General features: G+C 40.9%; 1 protein-coding gene across 2 annotated transcripts in view; it reads right to left on the bottom strand.

Annotated features, from left to right (window-relative positions):
- Positions 1 to 22,750, bottom strand: part of LOC148322975 (protein TANC2-like) — a 48,907-nt gene that overhangs the window by 9,379 nt on the left and 16,778 nt on the right. Inside the window, exons 1-18 of one of the 2 annotated variants that reach the window (XM_088316529.1) lie at positions 17,081 to 18,028; positions 9,617 to 9,756; positions 8,819 to 8,981; positions 7,408 to 7,725; positions 5,961 to 6,086; positions 5,615 to 5,881; positions 5,094 to 5,221; positions 4,212 to 4,443; positions 3,944 to 4,116; positions 3,774 to 3,854; positions 3,490 to 3,690; positions 3,254 to 3,388; positions 2,920 to 3,116; positions 2,694 to 2,802; positions 2,105 to 2,227; positions 1,301 to 1,438; positions 1,122 to 1,220; positions 563 to 754 (exon numbers count right to left, since the gene is read on the bottom strand). In XM_088316529.1, the coding sequence (XP_088172655.1) occupies positions 563 to 754; positions 1,122 to 1,220; positions 1,301 to 1,438; positions 2,105 to 2,227; positions 2,694 to 2,802; positions 2,920 to 3,116; positions 3,254 to 3,388; positions 3,490 to 3,690; positions 3,774 to 3,854; positions 3,944 to 4,116; positions 4,212 to 4,443; positions 5,094 to 5,221; positions 5,615 to 5,881; positions 5,961 to 6,086; positions 7,408 to 7,725; positions 8,819 to 8,981; positions 9,617 to 9,756; positions 17,081 to 17,360 (3,102 nt within the window). In that variant the 5' untranslated portion in view covers positions 17,361 to 18,028. Of the gene's footprint in view, positions 1 to 562; positions 755 to 1,121; positions 1,221 to 1,300; positions 1,439 to 2,104; positions 2,228 to 2,693; positions 2,803 to 2,919; positions 3,117 to 3,253; positions 3,389 to 3,489; positions 3,691 to 3,773; positions 3,855 to 3,943; positions 4,117 to 4,211; positions 4,444 to 5,093; positions 5,222 to 5,614; positions 5,882 to 5,960; positions 6,087 to 7,407; positions 7,726 to 8,818; positions 8,982 to 9,616; positions 9,757 to 17,080; positions 18,029 to 22,750 lie in introns of those variants that run through there. The other variant, XM_088316530.1, reaches the window with a different exon arrangement.

Here is a 22,750-nt window from a genome sequence, read left to right as displayed (position 1 = left end):
GGAATTGAAGCCCATCTAATATACTTTTATTTGAAGTGGGAATGAAAGAGAGAGAGGAGAAAAGCCTAGGCCGCAGTGTGTGGCAGGTGGCAAAGTTAGTAGCAATATATATTTATATAATTGTAAATATTGAGGACCATATTTAATTGCAACGTTGATGTTAACAGTGACTTAAACCTATTTTTTTAATGCAGCAATTCATTTTTACCTTTCATGTACAGTAGAGTAATTTTTTAAGCACGGCTTAGTCATATTTAACTTTTATACGCGCCACATTTTAACCAAATCATTAAGTCCTGTTTTTTATGTTTCTATATTTAGGCACAGTGTTAATGTTCAAATTAAGCATATGTTACCGTGGCTACAACAATAAAGATACTTTTAAGGAATTAAACCTCTGGCTCCTTGTTCATGCATACATGGGCCCCTGCTGTTGTTAACGAGAGCAAAAATATTTTTTAGCTAGTAAAATGTTTGAGAACCACAGCACAAGCTCATTTGCTGTTCTACTGAGTAGCAACTGCACAGGATGGAAAATGGATAAACATGTGAATGCGTGTACCTCTGTGTGGCCCATGCTGGCTGCTGCAGTCAACGCTTGCTGCAGCGCCTGGCTCCTGCTCACCCCCCTCTGGCCACAGCAGGAGGTGCAGCTCCAGTCAGCGTGCTTCAGAAGGAAACGTAGCACTTGGAGGTGGCCCCGCTGCGCTGCATGAACACCAACACACCGACCTGAGCTGTCAACGTGACCAACCTGAGCATACACATACATATGGGGACAGTTATTTCTGGAACAATGCAGTTTATCATTACAGTGAACTACTGTATACTTCTTATTTGGAGAAGTGATGATGTATCTCCCATTTCTGACAATAAGAGGGTGAGAAAATGTATACTTTAAGGATGTATTTAAAGTGTTTGGGAGTGGTGAAACTGTGTACATTTTTTACAACATCTTTAAATTGTAGCTTTTCACCTCTGCATGAGAGGTGAGTCTAAAACAGCCACCATGATGAACGAGACTTTCCACAAAAATAAACTCATATTACAGATATGTCCTCATCATGCTAAAATCCTGACATGTGAGTCAAGATGTTGATCAATTTGAAGGCAAGCGTTACCTTGGCTTTATGCTGACTAAGCAGGGTGATAACATCCAAATGTCCAGCAGAAGCAGCAAACCCGAGTGCAGTCAAGCCATCTTGTGACTGAATATCCACCTATCCAAATTGTTACAAGATTCTGGCGTTAACCCTGTCAAACTCCATGTCAAATCAGTATTTGCAATTTTTTTTTATACCTGTGCTCCATGGTCAAGTAAAAGAGCTACAGCATCACCATGGCCCAAGTGAGCGTGGACACATAGCAAGGGGGCGTTATTGAGGACACCGCTCCGATAATCCACATCAGCCCCGCTCATAATCAGCAATCTGCTCACCTGGATCGGAATGGAGGTAAATTACAGTCTGCCTGTTTTAGGTATACTGAATGCAGAAAAGACACCTCATAATTTTTCAAGCTGGGGTAAGACCTAAATGCCATAATTGTGATCAAAAGTTTAAAAATTAAACGTAGTACCATAATTAGTAATCATTTAATATCCTCAAAGGTGAAAATCAATTCACACTTTGCTGTGTATTTTGTTGCACACTCAGTATATGTAGGCATGCAAGTTAAGATGTCAGTGTGATGGGGTGCACAACCCTGAGCAGACTTACGTTGTTCCCAACCGACACACAGTATTTTCTTAGGTGGGCCACATACAAATATTTGGTGGGACTGATCAAGCTCCCAGCCTTGAGTTTGAACTTTAAACTCAAAACAAAAGTTGCTGTTGTCCCACTTAAATTTTATAAGCATCAATAGCACAATTTCAAACTGTTGCTCCTGTGAAAACTAATCGATTAATTTCTTTGGACGGTTCTGTGGACTGCAACTGCAAATGCTAAAAAAAAAACAAAAAAAATGCTAACAAAGCAATGTGTTTTTTTTCAGTGCATACTTTTTGTGACATTCTTATTTGATGGTGAAGATTTTCTTGTGCCTTGAACTCAATACATTTGGCGAAACGCTGATATACAGTCCAGTATGTGCAATACGTTACCTTGATGTTGGGGGTATAGAGATTTCGCAATGATGAGAGCGCATGGTTCAAGCTCTCTGTACTGTAAGACATCCACAGGCCCTGCAGAATTGAGGAGGAAATTCCAAGCTTCTTGCTTAAGCCCTGTAACATGAAAGAAAGTGCCACGGGAAACAATATTACGACACAGTGAACACACAACAATGCATCACAGCAGGATGGTGATGGATGGATGGTTTATTATGCAGGGTCACTTTTAATGTTGAGTTTGGAGAGCTGTAATTTTGGTGTTAATAACATTGAAATTGAAACGAGTTAGTCTTCAGCTTTTGTCATTATCAGAGCTAGGGACTTCATCCTTTTTTGCTGGTCAGTCCCTGGCACACCGGCCGCAAACTGGGTACCCTTCCGGCCTCGACCCTCCGGCCTTATTCATAATAATTGTTGGCCCCCGACCCCGTTCTGCCCCCTCTTTGTAGCACCGTACCAAATGTCCAAACTACTTATTAAATATGCATTGAGCCAACCAAAATTAGAAAACATTTCCTTAATGGCTAATAGATCATATATAACACAAGCAGAAAACAACTTGATGACTAGAGGAGCTTACCTTGTAGATATGAGCCTTCAAGATGTGATGTCCCAGCTCAAGGGTCTGCTGTCGGTTCAGCTTCCCTCCCTGTCTGCAGAGCCAGAAAGCCAGCAGTGTGTGACCGCTCCTGCAGGAAAAACAATCTGTCTTTAGGGTTCTACATATTTTTTTGTTCAGATATGAACGCACTCAGGAGAGTTTCAATGAATTATACCTCTTTCCTTGTCAATACTTATCAAAGTACCTGGGATCACAGAGGAACCTGTCATCCTGCCCTTCATCCCGCCACACCAGCCATTCTCGGAATGAGGTGTGGTTTAGCATCCTACTACCGTCGGAGCGCTGCAGGAGGAAAGGCAACAGCTGCTCCAGACGCTGCATGAACTCGGCCCACTGCATCGCCCCACCAGTCAGAGTGCCGGCATTAATCACTTCAAAAAGCTGAAAGGGAACATCAAGTTATTTTCCATGAGTACAAAAAACGGTTTCACACTACAAACCCCTTTAGATTCAATTAAATACATTACAAAATTAAGATATTTCAAGTTCAAACTGATGAAGCTATTGATAGAGTGTACCTGTTGGTCGGTCAACGGGTGCAGTGTTGCCACAGTTACATTAAGCAGTGGTAAAACTCTTAGGAAAGACGACTGTGTGGGAAACCGCATGTTTAGTTGCAGTAGGTAGACCTCCGCGAGGCTTACTGGAACCACCTAAAGAAGCAAAGAAACATCATCGGGGGTGGTTTATAAAACAGTATCTAGAATGATGAATAGCTCAAACAAAGAAGGCGTTATTTCCATCTCTTCCACACCTTGAAGCTGGAACTTTTAAGGACCAGGTATCCTCCCTCTATCAAGTCCAGGGTCAGTCTCAAGTAGAGGTATGAGCCTTTGCTTAGGGCCTTCAAATGGCTTATCAGCTTGGTGAGTGCCGCGTTGTCGACGCGACCATTGCTAAGAGCCACGTTGCTTTGAATCTCAGGGCTGCTGTGGATACGTTGCATCAGGTAACCCTAAAAGAGGACCCGTGTTTGGAAAGTATATGAGGATAGAACATATGAAGACCACAAATACAGTCAATTCATCTTTAGGTTACCTGCAGGTCTTGATCGATAGCAATGTTTTCTTCCATCCTGTCTAAAGAGATGCGGTGAAAAGGTAAAGACCGAGTGATGTCCTGATTGAGAAGAAGAAAAAGTTAATAATGACATTTAGTGAACTGGATGACTCTCATATTCATCCACGCGGTTTGATGAACTGAACTACCTGTTGATTGGTCCTGACAGTGGCAATGATCTTTAACCATGAAGGAAATTTGTGAATGTTCCGAGACAAAAAGGAGGTTAGCGTGTCACCATAGTCTGGTCGATGAAACTCTGCCTCATTTAGCCCATCAATCAGTAAAATGATCCCCACCCCATCCACGTGCAACCTCCTCTCTGGAGAAGAACAAAGCAGAATCACACCATTTAGAGTATCTGCCTATATTTTTGGAAAAAAAATAAATAAAAAATTCAGCTGAGTCATATTTTACCCTTGTAGAGAGAATCCAGTGGTTCTAGAATTCCTTTCTGGAGTGCTGAGCTTGGGTCTTGGATGCAGGATCGCAGACTGAGTGAGCTCTGAAGTTGTTGCGATCGATGCAGCAGCTCTCGATAGGCTGACAGCTGAGGGGCTTCGGTTAACGTTGCCGCCATGTTGTGGACGAACTCCGGCACCAAACACGTGTGACAGTTATCAGCCTGACAGAAATGGTAAGAAACCACCTGCAACGACAGACACATAATTAAACCATAGAGAGAAAGGCTGTGCTCTGTAATGAGGAGGAAATACTGCAGGTGTTAAAATAATAATGAATGTTATTTTTATGTGCAAATAGGTTAGACTGTACGTTTTCATTCTGCAGATGATGTTATTGCTTGCACACAGCTTTATATATCATTCCCCTTTTGGCTGTCAGCAGTAGGCCGACAGGTCGTAAATCGCACCCCTCAACGTTACTGAATGTGTCTCGGGCCCCATGTCAGATAAATGTTTAAGGGGTGTGAGCTTATAAAAAGGGAGTCTTGACTTGAACGTTGTGGTTGACAGATGCTCTGATTTGACGCGTTTGCAGTCTCAAGGCAATTGGGAAATCATGGCTGGAAAATGTCCATAACAGAGCAGGGATGTTTTAAAAGCAGCTTTCCATAAGAGTTGCAGTTTGGTTTAAAATGGTCTACTCAGCAAATGTTAAAGATAGCAGATAAAAAATGTTGCTCATTTTTTTTGTACAGTAGATGCACACAGCGTAAAATGTGAAGATTATAAAATCAAGTCCAAGGAATACATAGGTTTGTTTTTTTGTGTGGTGTTGCCAGTGATGTTTTCTTTTTACGCTACAGTAGGTGTATATTCTATAAAACAGGGTCACTACCTGTCCTGCAAGCCTTAGCATGGCCTCCTGCTGTCTCCTCTTGATCTCTGGAGTCGCTGGACAGCTACTCCCTCCTCCTTCTTCCGCACCTCCTCGTCCAAGTGAATCATGTGGGAAAGATTCTGCGTCTGAAATAGAAGTAGACTTCAAGACTTAAGAACACATGCAAAAACATCTCCGCCAACCATGTCTGCTACCTAACAATAACGATATCTCACTGCTTTGGTGTTTTAGTTTCCACTATCTCATGGGCCTTTCTGGCGATCGGTTTGGCAGTGAGTCTAGTTGTTGGTTACGAAGCTGGCTAATTCAGTTTGTTCTGCATGATGACTCAGCTGTCTGGAATATGCGGTTGTCTTTGTGGGCGGAATAAGGCATTGGGGGTCTTTAGTCTAAAATCCAAAACCAAGCTGCTTTTTGTCTAAGATGTCTGGAGCAGATACTCTGTACATTTTATCCATCCTCATATAACCTCAAATGTTTCACGTATACCAACACATATTGTAGGTCATTCTGCATACATTTGGGCAGCGTCTGGATGCCAGATGATGTTGGCCACATCCGGTTCCCATGACAGCTCAGCGCCACCAGCCGGGCAATGACGGCTGTCTTGCCAAAACCCATGTTGCCGACAATCACTACCCCTCGATTGATTAAGGGGTCATCGCTGGAGAGGCAGGTGTCCACTTCCTGGAAGAGCCACTCCCTTCCCGTAAACCTCCAATCAGACAACAGTCCAGGAATTTCAAATTGGAGAGGTTTAAGACTAAGATATGGAGTCAACTGAACTGCAGATAGAGAAAAAAAGGGGTGTGTACAGTTATTGCGCAACTTGTCAAATCATCCAAATGTCTTTTATGTCTTTACCTCGCTTTTCCTGTTGACTTCGATTTCCAGAATTCTGTCTGGGCATTCTGAGGGATGCCCTGGAAGGAGTTGGCCTTTGTTGCTCACCAAGGTAGGCCAGATCTTCAAGTTGAGCGGAACACGTTGCTGAACAAATACAGAAGTAAAGAAACACAGTCGTCTTTAAGCTGTGCTAATATTAACAGTAACCAAGCAGAATGCTTGACATAATATTGAGGGTTATCAGATGAGCCCATTTGTTGAATGAAAAGCATTGCGCAAAATGTTGACTGCACTGGAGCTTTAATATCCATGATGAGTATCATTGAATTTGTATTCATTATGGAGCCTCTTTGTTTTTTATCACGCCATCACAGATGATGGTCAATGGCAAAAAAAAAAAAAAAAAAAGTGACTAAGATACATGTTCACCAGTTCGGTTCTTCACTGCATTACACGTCTCCCATCAGGAACACGTGTACAATGCAATGCAACGGCAGATCAACATTATTGCAAACATTTTTTATTTTCAAAGGCAAACCTAAGCGCAGCTACGATTTGTGCTCACAAGTTACTTCAAAGAAAATGTAAAGACCCAATTATGCTGTATACAAGAAGCAAAAACTCACCCAATGTGTGCAAACAGTCAATCCAGTCACAACCAAAACTACAGAGACTGTTAGCGCTAACTCTGCTTCATATCCTGTGTGTGTGTGTGTGTTATGAGACGTCATACATGTTACTTCCTTCCTTTCCCGAGTGCTCTTCTCAAGCATTCATGAGTCAGTGACCATGGAGAAAGGGGAAGGGAGGATGAGATAAAACCACATCACTCTTTGCTGGTTGCTCTGTGACAATGACGTTGGTTTACATTCATGTGTTTTCATGATGCCATAGAAAACTAAAAGATGAAAAAAGATTTCACCTTCAACACCAAGCGCCTCTGCATCATTAGAATTTGGTGGGGGGAAAAAAATTAAGAATAGTGAATCTGCAATTATTTTCTGTGTTAATCCCAATAAACAAGTTGGGCTTGCATTTAAAGGATGGGTGTTCGGGATTCTTGAGATGAGCATTGTCTCTTTTCCTAAGAAGTTGGAGTAAAAGCAGGAACAATGATTCATATCCTATTTCCTCCAAACCACTTCAGTTTATTATTTTGCAGGGTTTTTATATTGCACTGAAAACACTATAGGTGGACCTCATATTTTTGAATATACATATATATGTATCTATTTGTTTAACAACAAAACCCAAGATGCATTATTGACACATTTGGCTTTCAGGTATCACCTCACACTGCAACGAAATGTACGCAAGCGCGACAACTTTTCTGTCTCATGAGTTCAGGAGGAGAGATAGATTTCCTTCCTAACAGGAAGGGCAGTGGGGTCTGATAGACATACAACACACACACACACACACACACGCACCCCCACACACATACATCACAGGCCATTCATCTTACCGGCAACTGAATTGGGGCGAGGCATAAGGTAGAGTGGGATGGAGTGGGTGGATCCAGACAAGTGGTTCGAGTCTTGCCCCCAATCTGGGTGGAGTTTGTTAAGGCTGTACGTGGAAGCCATGTTGTCCTCCGCCCTGAAGAGGAAGTCATCGTTCGAGTTTCCTGTAGCTATCATAGAGGAAGAGGAAGTCGATGCCACCACTGGCCGCCCGCCCTTCCTCCATAGTTTGAGGCTGCTGCCTTGGTAACCGTCGCTGGGGTGCGTGGCGTTGTCCTCACGCTCTGCTGCTGATTCAGCTGAATAGCTGGTCAATGTAGCTGAAAGATGTTTTAGTCTGCATTTAATCATTTTGGTCCTCATTCCAAACTACATTTTTGTCTATAATCAAACACTCAATCAATTAATATTTCATGTACATAGCACCTCTACTTTACAAAGCACCTCAGATTCTTTGTTTTCATTCTTACGATATAAGTGTTAACTAAAAGGCAGGTAACAGGGGACCTGAGAATCTGCAAGGGTTAATATGGAACACACACAAAAAAAAACATGTAAGATGGACCAAGAACAATGTTATCTCTAATTTTCCACGTGTCTGAGCTTTCATCCAAACTCTCCAAACATTCTTTGGATCAAGGTGAGCAACATCAGACATGCACACAGTGGCCAAAGCAGTTTCACACCTGAACCTAAATCATAATTTATTAAGTTACAATTCAAACCACCTGTGAATCAAAATAGAGAACATGTGACACGGGTAAAATGAGCATGAGCTTGTAAGAGTAAGTTAAGGATTTTATGCCACTTAAATTGACTTCAAATCAGTAGAAATAAATGACAATTTTCTTTTTTAAATAAATTATGGCTTCAATATTTGCTATTTTATAACGCAAAACATATGAAGTCAAGAGTGACATGAGTGGCCCTTTATATGGCAGTATAAAAATGGTGTAAAAGGTCAACGATATTAAACTCTACATAATGTTAAGTTAATCCTCAAAAAGGATTTTAAAAGCTTTACCTAGCCCAGTAAATATGACAATTTTCTCAAATTCACACGCTCTCGATTAGATGATGGTAAACGTGAATATTCAAAGTCTTTGTAGTAGTAGTCAGCTAAATTAATATGTCAGATCATTGTGACGGATTTAAAATAAAAACAAACGGATGAAGTGGCCTATATTACACAAATCACATTTTGTTAGACTTGAGCAAAAGTACAAAAGGGCGGGCGGGGGGTTGACTCTATGATTGCCTCGGACATCCAAAAGACTAGCTAGGGCCCTGGACTGCGGCAGCCAACGTGAGCTCATTAATGGCACGGAGCTGCAAGAACTCATGACGAAGAACATGAGGACTTTTAGAAATGAATAGAACAATCTTCAATTCACGCTACATTCTCATCCATACCTATGATCCCGCTATCTCTACTCTCCAGTGTTGATGTGGGAGAGGTGACAGAAGCATGGATGGATGGTTTGTTGTTGTTGTTACCCTCCACTCCAGCGGGGGGCTGTAGTGTGGAGGAAGGGGAGGTGTTGCTGCTGTCCAAACTGGAGGAAGGCGAGATCCTCTGTGGAAGAGAGGCGATTAAGAAACAACATTGTAGGTTTCGAACATTCTTGATAAAATATTACTTCTCATATGTCAGGGTCATTCGAGAATATATAGCCTTTAATTTCTATCCATTTTTTTGTACATCTCATCTTGCTCAGGGTCATGGGATAATTGGGTTTATCTAAACAAGTGCTTCTCAATTATTTTCTGTTACGGCCGCCCTAGCAAGAAGAAAACAATTCGCTCCCCCACCCCACCACAACAAAAATTAATAGCATTTTCGCTGCCAAACAAACCTAGACCGTAGAGTTAATACTCGCTGCGCACAATGGGCAATGAGAGCACCACTGCCAACTACTGGAGTGGATGAACAATTACACTTTATTGTAGTACGGCGGGGAAAAAAGCATGTTCCCCAGGGGGCCCACCCCGCTATTTGAGAAGCGCTGATCTAAGCTGACTAGACAATGCACTATTTGCCATTCAATCACTGATCTCATAGCGAGACAGCAACAAGACAGTCACACCATCACCAAATGGGAAGTGACTGCAGACTGGCCGCACAGACGTCAGATGAGTGATTCATCAGTGACTTGTTTGGGAAACCGTTTTGCTGACATAGTGTATGTGCATCGGAGTGTGTGTGACCACCTGTCCATCCACTTGGGCATGATGAGGTGACCCAGGTTCTTCATTAATGATCTTTTCTCCCAATAAAAAGCCCAGTCTGGTCATCAGCGCATCAGCTGCCTCATCCACTGAAGGAGGCGGTCCTAACTCCTCGTCTTCACCTGCAGATCCCAAGAGGAAAAATAAAGGGATGTTAACAAGTTCTTACATGACTGTGTAAATCACGGATAAAAATCTCGGACAGGTTTTCTAATTAGTTTCCCAGGTGAACATAATTAAAGGAAAATTACTTAAATTGTTCCACATGATTAAGCAAGAATAATGAGTAAAAAGTATTGCATAGTCCAGTGCCATGAAAACACTGAACATTTCAAGAAAATCATTATACCGTTAAATAATCTGTCTGTGACTCAGTGAGCATGCAGGGCGCATAAAATAAATTTTCTGTTAGGCAGCTACATTGTATTAAAAGAGCAGCTGTTAAAAAGCCACTGATGGGAAGCAAGCATTTATTTGAAGCTGCTGTCATCTTCGGAGCCATAAAAAGATGCTTAACCAATTTGACCCCCCTGCAGAAAAGGAGTAGTTTCTAACTAATTTGTCAAATTCAAAAAGGCTTACAGAAATTAAATGTTAAAAGAGCATTTTATCACAGACTATTATTGAACTGAGAAGTAAAGTAAAATGAAACGTCAGAGGTGGGCATCGTCAATCCGTCACTAATACTCGATAGTATTTCAGGTCGACCCACTTGGGGACAGTCCACCAATCCGTTTGTGACGCTGTTTGGCTGACTTGGATCGATTGGGCGGGCCTGACGTACTGAGCAAAGCTCACTGATGGACTAAAACCCCTGAAACACTTTGACAGCTGCTTACAAAGGGGATATAGACCAGTCCCACAGGAATCCGTGTAGTTAAGTAATGTAGTTTGCATCCTGGCAGCTAGATGTCGTGCTCAGATAGACGGATGAGACTCACAGCTGGCCCCGCTGGTTATTTAAACCAGAAGACATCTTTTTTTAAATGCTATCGATAACCTCACTAGTCTGCAGTGTAGATGCCGGATAGCGCCAATTGTTCGGTTTCTCCAAACACATCCTCCAATGAGAAACAACACTGTTTCCGAGGGAGCAAAATCATGTCTTAAAGATTTGCACGAGGACAGCGGCAAGACCTTTTGCACAAGCTGCAACAAGGTACTGGGTCACCTACGCAACTTGACGATAAAGGATCACTTGTCCTCCACTTCTCATTTGATAAGTAGTAGTTTTTATCATGTCTCACATACTTTGATTATAAGTCGTTAAATGTCTTGAAGAATGGAATACAAAGCCCAACAATGGAAATCACCCCCCAGGATTTTTTTTGTGTTGTCCTCTTATTATCACGTTAATTTGTTTTATAACTGGTCATTTTAGTTTAGTTTTTTTTTTTTAATGCCCGTGGAAAATCAAGTTTCAAGCTGTGGAATCAAGAATTGAATACACTCATTATTACTCTAAGATTTTAACCTCTCGAAGTTTTGCAACAATCTGAATGGTTTTTGCAAATGAATATTTAAACTTTCTTCATGAGATACCAAACCTAAAACATACACTTTTATTTGTTGGCAGTCTTCAGCATAGTGAGTCAAAACTAGCAGTCCCTGTTAGTGCGGCAAGCCTACTATGATTACCTGAAGCTGTGGGTTTTTTTCACTTCAACTTGGAGTGCTACTCCAGGATGCATTTTTTTGGACAGTATTCACAAGAACAAGTTTAGCTCAAGATTTGTGTCACTATTTTGGCTCTTTCTGGTTAGCCATCTTTTTTGCCTGTACCTAGAATCCATCTGTTTTCACTGCAATTTTACCACTTTCCAACCGCATAGGCAGAAAATTAAAGGGACTGTGAACATGACACCAATTAAACTGCATCTGAAAGAAATTGGCAATGAGGTTAGGGGCGTGCACGACGACTTGGAAAAGACAACTATTTTCTAGTAAATATATGGTATAGTAATAGCAGCGCAATCTGTACAGTGTCTTCAAATCTGTCTCGGTTACGATGAACATTGCGCAGTAACCTTTGCATTTAAGCTTTTGTAGATAGGATGGTTGTCAATATGGTACAGCAATCAGGATGCAATCAATTTTACACCAACTACCCACCAACTCGTACTGTTCTACTTTCAAATGTGTGTCAGCGATGGCTTTTCTGTGTGTGCATGAGCCTCCTGCGACCAGACACATGGCACATGTAAGGTGAAGAGAGGTGCCATGATAATGTGATCATGGTTTTATGTGCGCCCGACGCTGAACGATACACATTTTTTCTTTGTTTTTTGTTTTTTTCATTAATTCTGCAACAGCCCATTTCAGCTTCTCTAAAACTGCCAAGTTTGTTGTGAAATCAGCACACAAAGACCATTGAAATATATGTAGCATTGACTGCAGTACATAGTTACTTAGGGTGTCATCAGAAGTCAGAATAATTTGATACCAAGAATAGAGATAAATTAATACATGAAGAGAAACAACACCCTTGAAACTGTACTATACGCTGCCTGTCCAAAATAATCTACATCAAGAAACACAGTCAGAAGTGTTAATTATAATGGCATCAAAGCATGCTGGGAATGCCGCTTCTCGAATGGCTCGTCGTAAAGCCCCGAAGACAAAAAACAAATAATCCGATAGAAAAGGCCAAAAAGTGATTCATTCTTTAAACTAAATCTTAATCTTTTTTTTAATCACGTGTCAAGATTTAAAGATTGTCGGCAGACTAAAATCTGAGAGACCGTACACATGACGATAAAAAACTGATGGTAATAAAATAAATAAATACAAATATTGTGCCGTGTGCAGCTACATGGCAAAAATCAAGCAACGATTCCAATAATAAATGATGTTGGGTCAGGAAATCTAACAAAATCTAAAGATAAACGTGATTTCAGAGTTAGCAAACATGGCAGTTTGATTTTAGCTGAAAAAAGTGACATAAAATGAAAAAGCCGTTGGTCAAAAGAGAGGAGACAATTCGAGCACGAACTTTCTTGTGCACCATGACTTTTGATTCTCGACTCTCCACTGTGCTTCCTCGCCGCCCGGCTTTCTGATTGACAGCATGTTTGTTTGTCCTCGGGCCACGCCACACGCGGTGAGAAGTCGGGCCAAACCAATCCAACATGTTGAATATTCCCAATTTCAGAGATTGGAGTGGCCCAAACATCATTCAGTTTGAACCCACCACAGACAGCAGGATTATCTGATTAAGATTAACCAAGACCCAGTCGGATGATCGAAGAGTCTTGTTTAGAAGGGAGAATATAGCCTAATTATTCTGCTGTGTGAACCAGGTTTAATTTAAAATAATGTAATAATGATGAGTTTGGGTCACGTAATTTGCAGGGTACATGTGACAATCTGTCTACCACCACCTTAAAAATATAGTTCGAAATAAGGCCTTTTTGTCTCAACCAGAGACAGAAAAACTTGTTCAAGTTTTTATTTTAAGTAGGCTTGATTACTGTCATGACGACTTTATTGGTCTTAGTAAAAAAAAAAATCAGTCAAGCAACTACAGCTGATCCAAAATGCTGCATCAAGAGTTCTTACAAACACCAGCAAACTAGACCACATCACACCTGTCCTCAAATCACTACACCGGTTTCCAGGGAGTCAAAGAACAGATTTGAAAATCTTACTGCTGGTTGACATCACATGACATCTCCGGCCATCCTGTGTGGAGTTTGCATGTTCTTCCCGTGCTTGCGTGGGTTTCCTCCGGGTACTCCGGTTTCCTCCCACATTCCAAAAACATGCATGGCAGGCCGATTAAACACTCTAAATTGCCCCTAGGTATGAGTGTGAGCGCGGATGGTTGTTCGTCTCTGTGTGCCCTGCGATTGGCTGGCAACCAATTCAGGGTGTCCCCCGCCTACTGCCCGAAGATAGCTGGGATAGGCTCCAGCACCCAGGGTCATGGGAGGGTGCTGGAGTTACGAGCGAAAGGCGCACTACACCCTGGACTGGTCGCCAGCCAGTCGCATCGGCAAACATAGACACCGTCACAGAGTGGGAACCAATCCCACGCTGCCCGCACACAAATTAGCCGAATGTACCACTTCACATCAGTGTCTCTAAATTGGAAAATACATGCCAGATGTACGAGTAGCCTCGGAAGCATCCAGACCCCTCAGGTCGACTGGGACAGGCTTATTGTGTGTTCCCAGAATTTGAACCAAACAAAGTGAAGGAACATTTAGTTACGAAGATCCTCACCCGGAAAAGCATCTACCAGGGCGAAGAACAAGCAGCCCTGTGTTTTGCCATTTGCAGTGTGTGTGAGCTACTCGTGCATAAGCGTGTCCCTTTTGTTTGATGATGATGACATTTTATCAGTGCTGGAGACGAGAATGCCAACGAGATTATCTCCAAAACACTGTTATTAAAAAATATAAATAAATTACAGGTATTTTCCATTTTTAGTTAAAAGTGCTAAAAGTGCCCCAATGTGTCTCTTGCTCACTGTCTCAAAAAGGAATAAAAGTAAAAATAGAAATATGACTGATATTATATCATAATGATAACCGAATAATTTAGCAATGCCTAAATGGCCCAATCCCATTACTGTAATCCCCAGTCAAGTATGAGCAAAGCAGAATACGTTCCTGGAGCCTTTTGAAGGAAAGAGCCCAATGAATTCTTGTTGTTGTAATATTTTTGAGTGATTACCATAGCCCCTTTTGTCTCTGGGCTTTTTGTCCAAGCTCAAAATATGAAAATAAATTTTTTCATCTGCCGCACATCTTTATCGTTAAATGAAAACATTTATGCCACTTGGTAAGCCTTCATCATTATGCTCCCATAACACACACACACAACCACATTCCTGTGTTTGTGCGTGAACGTGCGTGCGGAAACCACAGCATGAAAAATCATACTGTCTCTAGTCTATAATTACAGCTATAAATTGATGACTGGTGGACTAAATAATAGAAACGCATTGTGCGTGCGACCACGCGGTCATGTGTGGTCAGTCAATGACAGAGTGTGTAAGTTGCAGAGCAAAAATAAAATGGAAACACACAAGCAGAAAAGTCTTTCCATTTCAATCTCTGAGTTTGCGAGAGCCTCAGTGTTCCTACAACTATTCCTTTTTCTTTTTACTTTCTTCGGTTTACATCTTCTATCCATTTTTTTCTCATGTTCACATAAATGTGGTTGTATTTTGTTCTTTTCTAACTTGGGTGATAAAAATGGGAGAAGGAAAGAGGAATGACACTAGCACCTAAACGTACCACATCTGAACAGGAGTCCTAAGGTTTGACTTGTCGTAACTTCTTGTCCTTCACTTTTCCAAGGATGTGCTTTCTAAAGTCTGTCTAAAAATACACTAAATATAACTTGCAAAAACCAAGAAAGAATTGCCCAAAACCACTTCATAGAAGCTAAAAAGTAAGCTGGAATCAAAAACATAGTTGGAGAAGGTAAGTGCACCATTTTCAACAGGACATCTTACTGCTCTTTGTCAAAGTTTAAAAATTTTTTTTTTTTTATACTCCATTTCCAAGCCTCCGATAACTTACATTACTTACCGGTACTATTTTATAAAATCACGCGGCACCTCAGTGTGCTTCACAGAACCCAATTCAGGGAGCACCAAAACTCTTTTTATTTTCAGAATTCCTGAACTTTTCTTAAGCAATATTCATACAAAAAGGAACCGCCTTAAACGGGCAAGGGAGTTAGCAAATTTATAAAAAAACAACAGGAATAACAACAATAAATAATAATAAGAGTAATAGTAATAATGATAATAATAGTAACATTTGATTTTGTTACATATTTGCTAAACCTATCAGTAGGACATGACCTGACAATTGTCAGTCCGGAAAACGATTTTAATAAAAAATATATATATCAGGAGCCATCTTGTACCTCTAACTTGATTTTTAAGACACTGCAGCGCCTGAGGAAAAACAACTAATGTGAGATAGAATGCGTGACCGGATGTATCAGTTGTCAAACATCGTGGGGTGGCGGGCACTCTTATAGCGGGAAGACCCCTGCGGTTTCACGCTGACCTGTTACCTAGGGCTTCAGGAGCTTTGCTGAAACCACACTGGAAAATCCACTTGTGGAAAAATTAAAAAGTTGCCCAACCCTTGTGCGCCAAATAATTGGTTATGAGAAGCAGACTGAGGCTACCGCAGGCAACCGTGTCCACATGCAGATACAAAGGATGGAAGGTGCTCACTAAGTGCCCACTTCAAAGATCTGTGATCTGCCTAGCCAACTTAACATTATTCGCCGTGGTGGTCTACTTGCAGTTCTTAATCAATTTAATTTGCAGACTTTGCGCTACCGCCGGACATGAGCAAATCAAATTCATCTTCTGCCATGTTGCCGACTAGTGCACTTCTTGCACGTTGCATTTAAAGGGAACTAGTGGAGCTGCTTCAATTGGCAACAAATCAAGTCCACTGTACAAAACCTTTTTTTTTTTTTAAATATACAATGCTGTGCCTGCTTGGGCACTTCTGCGGAAAATAACAACACAAGGTCTAACCATCCCCTGCACAGATTTATATTGCGATTCACACTAGATTTGCACTGGGCACGAATATAGCATCGTTGGTGTTTTAGTATCACACCATCACAAACAAGTCCTACTAATAATGTAGCAACCATTGTTAATGCTAGTTTGTTTAAAGTGTTAATGCTAGCTTAGTATTGCTGCCAATGCTATTTTGGAAAAGCTATGTGTTCTCGCTGACTATTTATCACAATTACACTTTGATAATCATGTCACTACGAATGACCATATTTGAGAATCACACATGTGCACATTAGTTGAGGGCTTTGGTCAGAGACTCGCTGACCAACTTAAAGTGACCATCCCACGATGACAGTTAGGAGAGGCTCCAGGCCAACCGCAACCCTGAATTTTACAAGCCCTCCAGAAAATGGATGGGTGGATGGAAGTTATCTGTCAAAAGGGGTCATCAATAGGAGCAGCAAGAACCGAGCCACACGATATAGATCACCTCATTCATTGGAACAAAACCATTTCTTTTTTTCAAATTTGAACGAATTAAGTCAGCTAGAATCCCGTATTTGAAGATAAGACATGTAGCTGTGTCTTATATTGATTGCATGACTACCATGACTAAAATAATTTTGTCCCTCTTGAATATTTCTGATTTGTTCACAAAGGACAAAAAGACCAACCCCTTCCCTTAATTGAATGCACCAAAAAGTGAGCGTCAGTAACTGTGCAAACCATCTCCTACGGAAGATTGTCAAGAAATACCAATATGAAGAAATGAAAAATGATGCTATAGACAGAGATAATAAGCCTGTAAGGCCATTTGTGTAGAAACTGCATCACAAAATAGTTCTGCTGTTTTAAGTATGCATGTATGTAAAAATAAACTACGTACATGCATGCAATCTTACTAAGTTTGTATTTGGACACAAAATTCGACCATTCAGGCTCACCTTCCTCAGATCTTCTCCTTCTCCGGTTTCTCCTTCCTCCATTGATGGGATGATCGACCCAATCCCGACACAGATCCGAGTTTTCCTCATGAGTCAGACAGCAGCATACGTAAAAGAGAAAGCTTCGCAGAAGCGAGGAGGCATGGCTGAAGGTGCCGACTGCCCCACAACGGCAATTCTCCGCAATCCTCCATGGCAGATGCACGGAAGCCCGCTCACGCCTGCACCACACGGTCCTTGAACGGGCACATGCTTTCAAAATAGCCGCCGTGCAGTCCATTACTAGGTACGAGCCAGTTTGTAATTGGTTCAGAGTGTTTCCATGTGGAGGGCGGCGTCAATACATCAAAGTGATGTCTTTGCCCCAGAAAAAGCGCTTTCCGTTATTGTGATGAATAAGGAAAAAGATCCTTCAATATGCTGTTTGTTGCCTTTCGGCTGTGATCATTTCACAATTGTTGGTCACAAAAAAAGGATCATCACCACCACTGAGTTTCCGAGCTCCACCTTCTCCAGAGAACACAAAGGAGAAAGGGGAGACAGATGGTAGGAATAAGAAGATAAGAGAACAAGTCTCTCCAAGAATAGACAAGCACTCAAGATACTTGAGCTTTAACTCCACAGAGGCACAATAAAAACAGTCCGTAAGCAGGACAGTACAACACGAAAACAGAGTTAATGGTCAGATAATCGAATGTCCACGCACTCATAAATAGAGAGCTTTTAACGTTGAGCGCAACTCACATCAGAACAGACCATGGGGGTGTCCACTGCTCCGTTTAGCCTAAAAGTGCAAATCATTTCCATTCACAGGGAGATCTGCCGAACACTTTGTCAAAAAGAAAAGAGCAAGTAGACTCGAGTTTGCATGGACATCTTCTGCATGTAAACAAGTAATGGCTTCTTGTCTTCATTTTTTTTTTCTTTTCCACAGCAGAGCCTCCATATCTGGCCTGAAAGACGATCTCTCTCGTCTGACTGCGGCGCAAATCACAACTCCCCTCCTCCAACCAAAACACACACACTTACACGCATACACAAGAAGGAGAAAGAGGGACGGATAGTACGAGGAGCTCAACACATGGCAATTTTGTTCCCGAGAAGTTTTTTTCTTTTTTAGAAGGCTAAAAAGTAGAGGCACTGGTGAATTTGAGACCCTTCGACTGCAAATTCACTTTATGCCAGAGAAACTTTTCTACGCCTTGCACTGCTGCAAAAACAGATCACAAATCCTTAAAAACATAAAGGACTTTTAAGTAATTTTCTGATAAAAGAACAATTATTTACAGGCATACTTGTTGACTTATTTTACATACATTTGAAATAATGCCACAGAGAATAACAGCAGCGAGTCAAGGTTACTTGTTTTACATTACCATTTTTTTTATGTTTCAGGATAATATTACAACCGACCCGAAAATGTAGCTCACAGAACCTTAATCTTAATAGCTACAACATAAATGCAATAAAAGTACATACTCTATTTGTGTTCTTATCCTAACTATACTTTTTTTTTTTTAGTTCATGTCTGGCCGACAACCACATTAACTGCAATCCCGTAGAAATGTATTGATATCATCTTTCATTTATGTGTCTCTAGAGCCTGAAGTGATTTCTGTCAAATTAGAAAGATGTTGCCATTCGACTCCCACATAACAACAACAAGACATCCTCCACCCTATTTCATGGTTTATCAGTTATCCTCAAGATGCAGGCAACAAGTGACAACTACACTCACTTGTCATTTCTCAATAGGTATGTGTGCACAATCTTATGAAAGACAATTCACTCCCCCAATCGTTGCATCAAATATGAATTAACCCTTGCGGTTTTGATTTGAAACCTTCTTCGTTGTTAATTAGAGTGGTTGCTGCTCTGCAATGTGTGGAGAACAAATCTTAAATAGCCTGTGAACTGAATTAAGAGATTTGTTTCTAAATACTGTGTAACATAATATTGTGCATATCAAAAGATAATTGCTGAAAATGTGTACTAAGACAATCTAGTACTGAACTCTCCAGCAATAAGACCATATTTGCATGCCCAGTGCAAGTAAAACACTAGCGCGGTGTAAATGTGCGTATGTGTGGCGTTTTCTTCCGTTTGTGTTTTTTGTAGATGCGCGCAGGTATAGTATGGGCGTTCACGCCATTGTGTGGGTGAACACAGTCAACATGCCTTTTGGAAAATGGACCAGCTCCTCTCATTCCCTTTAAATTCAACGTAGGCCACGCGGTTTATGCGGAAAAAGCATAAACTGATCAACCACACCCACCTATGGCTGCGCTGCGACCAAGAGGACGATTTCAAAATAAGTTAAATATGATAATAATTATAATGCATTCAATTAATTGATTTTGACTAATTTAGAGGCTTCAATGCACACTCTTGTCATGTATACGTAAGTGCGTTGACATCTAACACCCACGTCTGCGGAGCTCGGCAACTGTCTACCTGTGCCTCGATCAAATCTTAAACCACCTGCACCAAAACTTAGACCTGCTTTCAGCAGGTATAAAGTTTAGTCTTCTTTCAGCTGCAAAATTGTCAGGTGGGAGGGAGCATGTAAAAGAAAATGCTTTCGGTTCGCTACAATGCCCAGCATAGCGCAGCACAGTCTGCAGAATTGCCACACACGCTAAAGGAGGCTTGCATCTGCATGAAAATCAAGATGCAGCAGTTTTTATACCCGAGCGTTTGTGCACTGTTTACAAAATGGAGCATTAGACTTAATCTGCTTTTCACCATTTCAGTTTTCTTGATTTGTCTGGTGTGGCTAAAACTGCACCCAGTGATGCACGTGCGTGTCCGGTATATGATATGCTGGACATTCGCCTCTCCACAATACAGGTGCATCGATCTCTCGGCTCCTCTCTGCTCGTTTTGCTCAGCTGAAAGCTGAGATCCCCAATCCACGAGGCAGCCCAGACAAAAAAAAAATTACAAATCCAGAAATTAAAATGTTTGCGTGGGAAAGTGCTTGTTCATTTTTGATTGATTGTTGAAAGCCCGGTGACGGCCCACTGGGATATATTGCAGCTACTGGAGGCATTTAGCGGATAAATTACTGCAGCTCAATCATGTTAAGATGTGTCGGCTTAAGAAAGATGCGTGGTATTTGATTGACAGTTGAGTGGGGTGTGTTTTCAGTACATTCAACTAGTACGCCGACAACATCTGCAAGCAAAGAGAATGACACTTTTTTTCTTGATTTGGGAACCTTATTTTGTGTAATGCATTTTTTGGACTAGAAGTCACACTTTGGTCACTTATACTCAGGTGTGAGTTGAATATATTAAAATTAGACCTTGGACTGGTGACAAACATCTTCTCTCCTAACCATGTTGACTGTCTTTTGGCAGTTGGCAGATACTTTTGGTGCATCACCACTTGTGGCCAGATGGTGGCAGTCATGCACGAGTAGAGGAAGAAATGGAAGAAGAAGATGATGAAGAATATGAAGAAGAAGTCCTGCATTCTTGCCAGTGGCCACCTGCTTTTGAAAACAATAAGAAAGTATGAAAAAAAAATGGAAGCAGCAGAGAATGCGTCACGTGATGCTCGTTTAGCAAGCACCAAGGGGCGCATTCTGGATTCTATTTTTGACTTTAGACAGAAGTTCCGTCCAACCAGAACTCAAATACGGGGTGTGCTCTGAAATTCTGATGCGTTGACACCCTTTCCCTTTGCATCACCAGACGCACTTGGCTCCGGCACTCCGAATAACCAAACAGCATATTTGACTAACGCTCTGAGTTTCTGAATGGTCACTTTTAAAATGCACCCACTACTATGGAACAGGGGTACCAGATGCAATTCAAAGCTCCACTGTTCTTGGTCTCGGTTTTGATAAAATGAATTTCCCCCCAAAATGCGACATATACCGTACTCCGGAGCACCTTATATGATTTTTCTTCTTCATGATGCATTTTTGACTGGTGCGACTTATAGTCCGAAAAATATTATATCATTTAACCATTCAAACTTGGCAGGGTTGTTACTAACAGTCTTCTCTGTTGTATGTCAAATTTACAAGACATTGATTTTCATTTTACAGCGACTTCAATGTTTATGACTGCTGGGATAGTGATCTGCTCATGAAAATAATACTGTAAAGCGGGAGTGGCCAACATGAAACAATATAATGACTTTGCCTCCCATCATTGCATCTAACTTGTGTTTTTGTCCTTTTTTGAAAGAGCACCGAAAAGTTGATTCTCATCCACTACACAAACACTGGATTGCTGAGTTATATCACTATTTCACGCATGCTAAGCTTTTGGACTGGGTGAGTCTTTGTAAAAGAATGCAAGCCGACAGCAGCGTCTACGGTCCACAGATTACCCAACGAGAGAACTGACAGCAATACAAAGCACTAGAGTGCGTTAAGGCTCCACTTACTTTTCAGGGATTTCAACAAAATCATTTTCAATTTCACACTCCAAATCAATTGGCACTCACTGTAGCTACGGAAAAGGGTCGGTGAGTTGAATAAAGAACGATTAGCCGCATGCACACTGAACACTCAATATGAGTGCTTTTCTGATGTTCCTGTTTTGACAAAGTCGGGGACAGCACATGGGAATGTTTAGTGGAAGTGTGTCAAATCAACCCTACCGAGGAGGAAGGGAAGCAGAAGCGGGAGAGGATGACAAGGGGTGGCTTACATTTCTGTGTTTTATCTCTCACTAAGGAAAATGAGGAGTCAAAGTTCAATCCACCCCCTTTTACCAGACAAAATATAACAGACACACAGCTGTATGTGAGTCAAGACAGACGCAGATAGGAAGGGGAAGGTGCTCTGGAAAGTTCAACCTCATCTAAAGGCGGCGGTTCTTGCACTTTTAACTTTTTAAAGGCAAAATGGGACATTATTTCTGCCACTCGTCAACTAATGCAACAAAATTCAAGTGATATTCTTGTCAAAGCTTGTGCCAAATGTTTTTATTTAATTATTTATTTTATTAATAACTTTCATATGATGGAGATGTTAAGGTCACAATTATCACTTGCAACTAGGGCTGTCAAAATTAAAGCGTTAACTCAAGATTAATTAAAAAAAAAAAAAAAAAAATATTTTAACTCAGTTAACTCAGTTTTATTTACTTAAAAAAATTGCATATCTTGCAAAGCCAAATTCAAACACTTTACCATATTATCTGTACATCTTTAGCCCATCATCACTGTGCTCAAGTTACCAATGGGCCTTGCAACTAAATAAATGTACTGTCTAAGTTTTGAGAAGTGAAGAAAAAGAAAAGAGGACTCCATTTAGATCATATTCAAGAATCAAAGAAAGATATTAGAACCGCCTTTGATTTAAAATACACTTCATATTTGGTGATTTTACATTAATTACAATATATTATTCAAGTAAATACCTGTTAAAAATACACAAAAATTCCTAATAGAAAAAATGCCATTAATCACAATTATGGATTTTTTTGCAATTAGTTTAAAAAAATTAATCGCTTGACAGCACTACTTGTAACACTAATCAAAGTTTAGCACCTATTCTAATACAAATAATGAGACACGCTAGATACAGTCGTCTAATCCACAAAATCGTGCAGTCAAAAGTCACACCAGTGAAGCCATAAAAGCCTTCTAATCACCCTAGCTGTGCAAATATCATCCACTTGGTTGTACGAGCAGTGTCGAAAATTTTGC

This window comes from Idiotropiscis lumnitzeri, chromosome 15 (genome assembly GCF_059441095.1).
Source record: "Idiotropiscis lumnitzeri isolate Australia: NSW breed Sydney's pygmy pipehorse chromosome 15, RoL_Ilum_1.0, whole genome shotgun sequence".
Lineage (NCBI taxonomy): Eukaryota > Metazoa > Chordata > Actinopteri > Syngnathiformes > Syngnathidae > Idiotropiscis > Idiotropiscis lumnitzeri.
The sequence above is the reverse complement of the archived record's forward strand: the minus strand, read 5'-3'. Positions and strand labels throughout refer to the sequence as shown.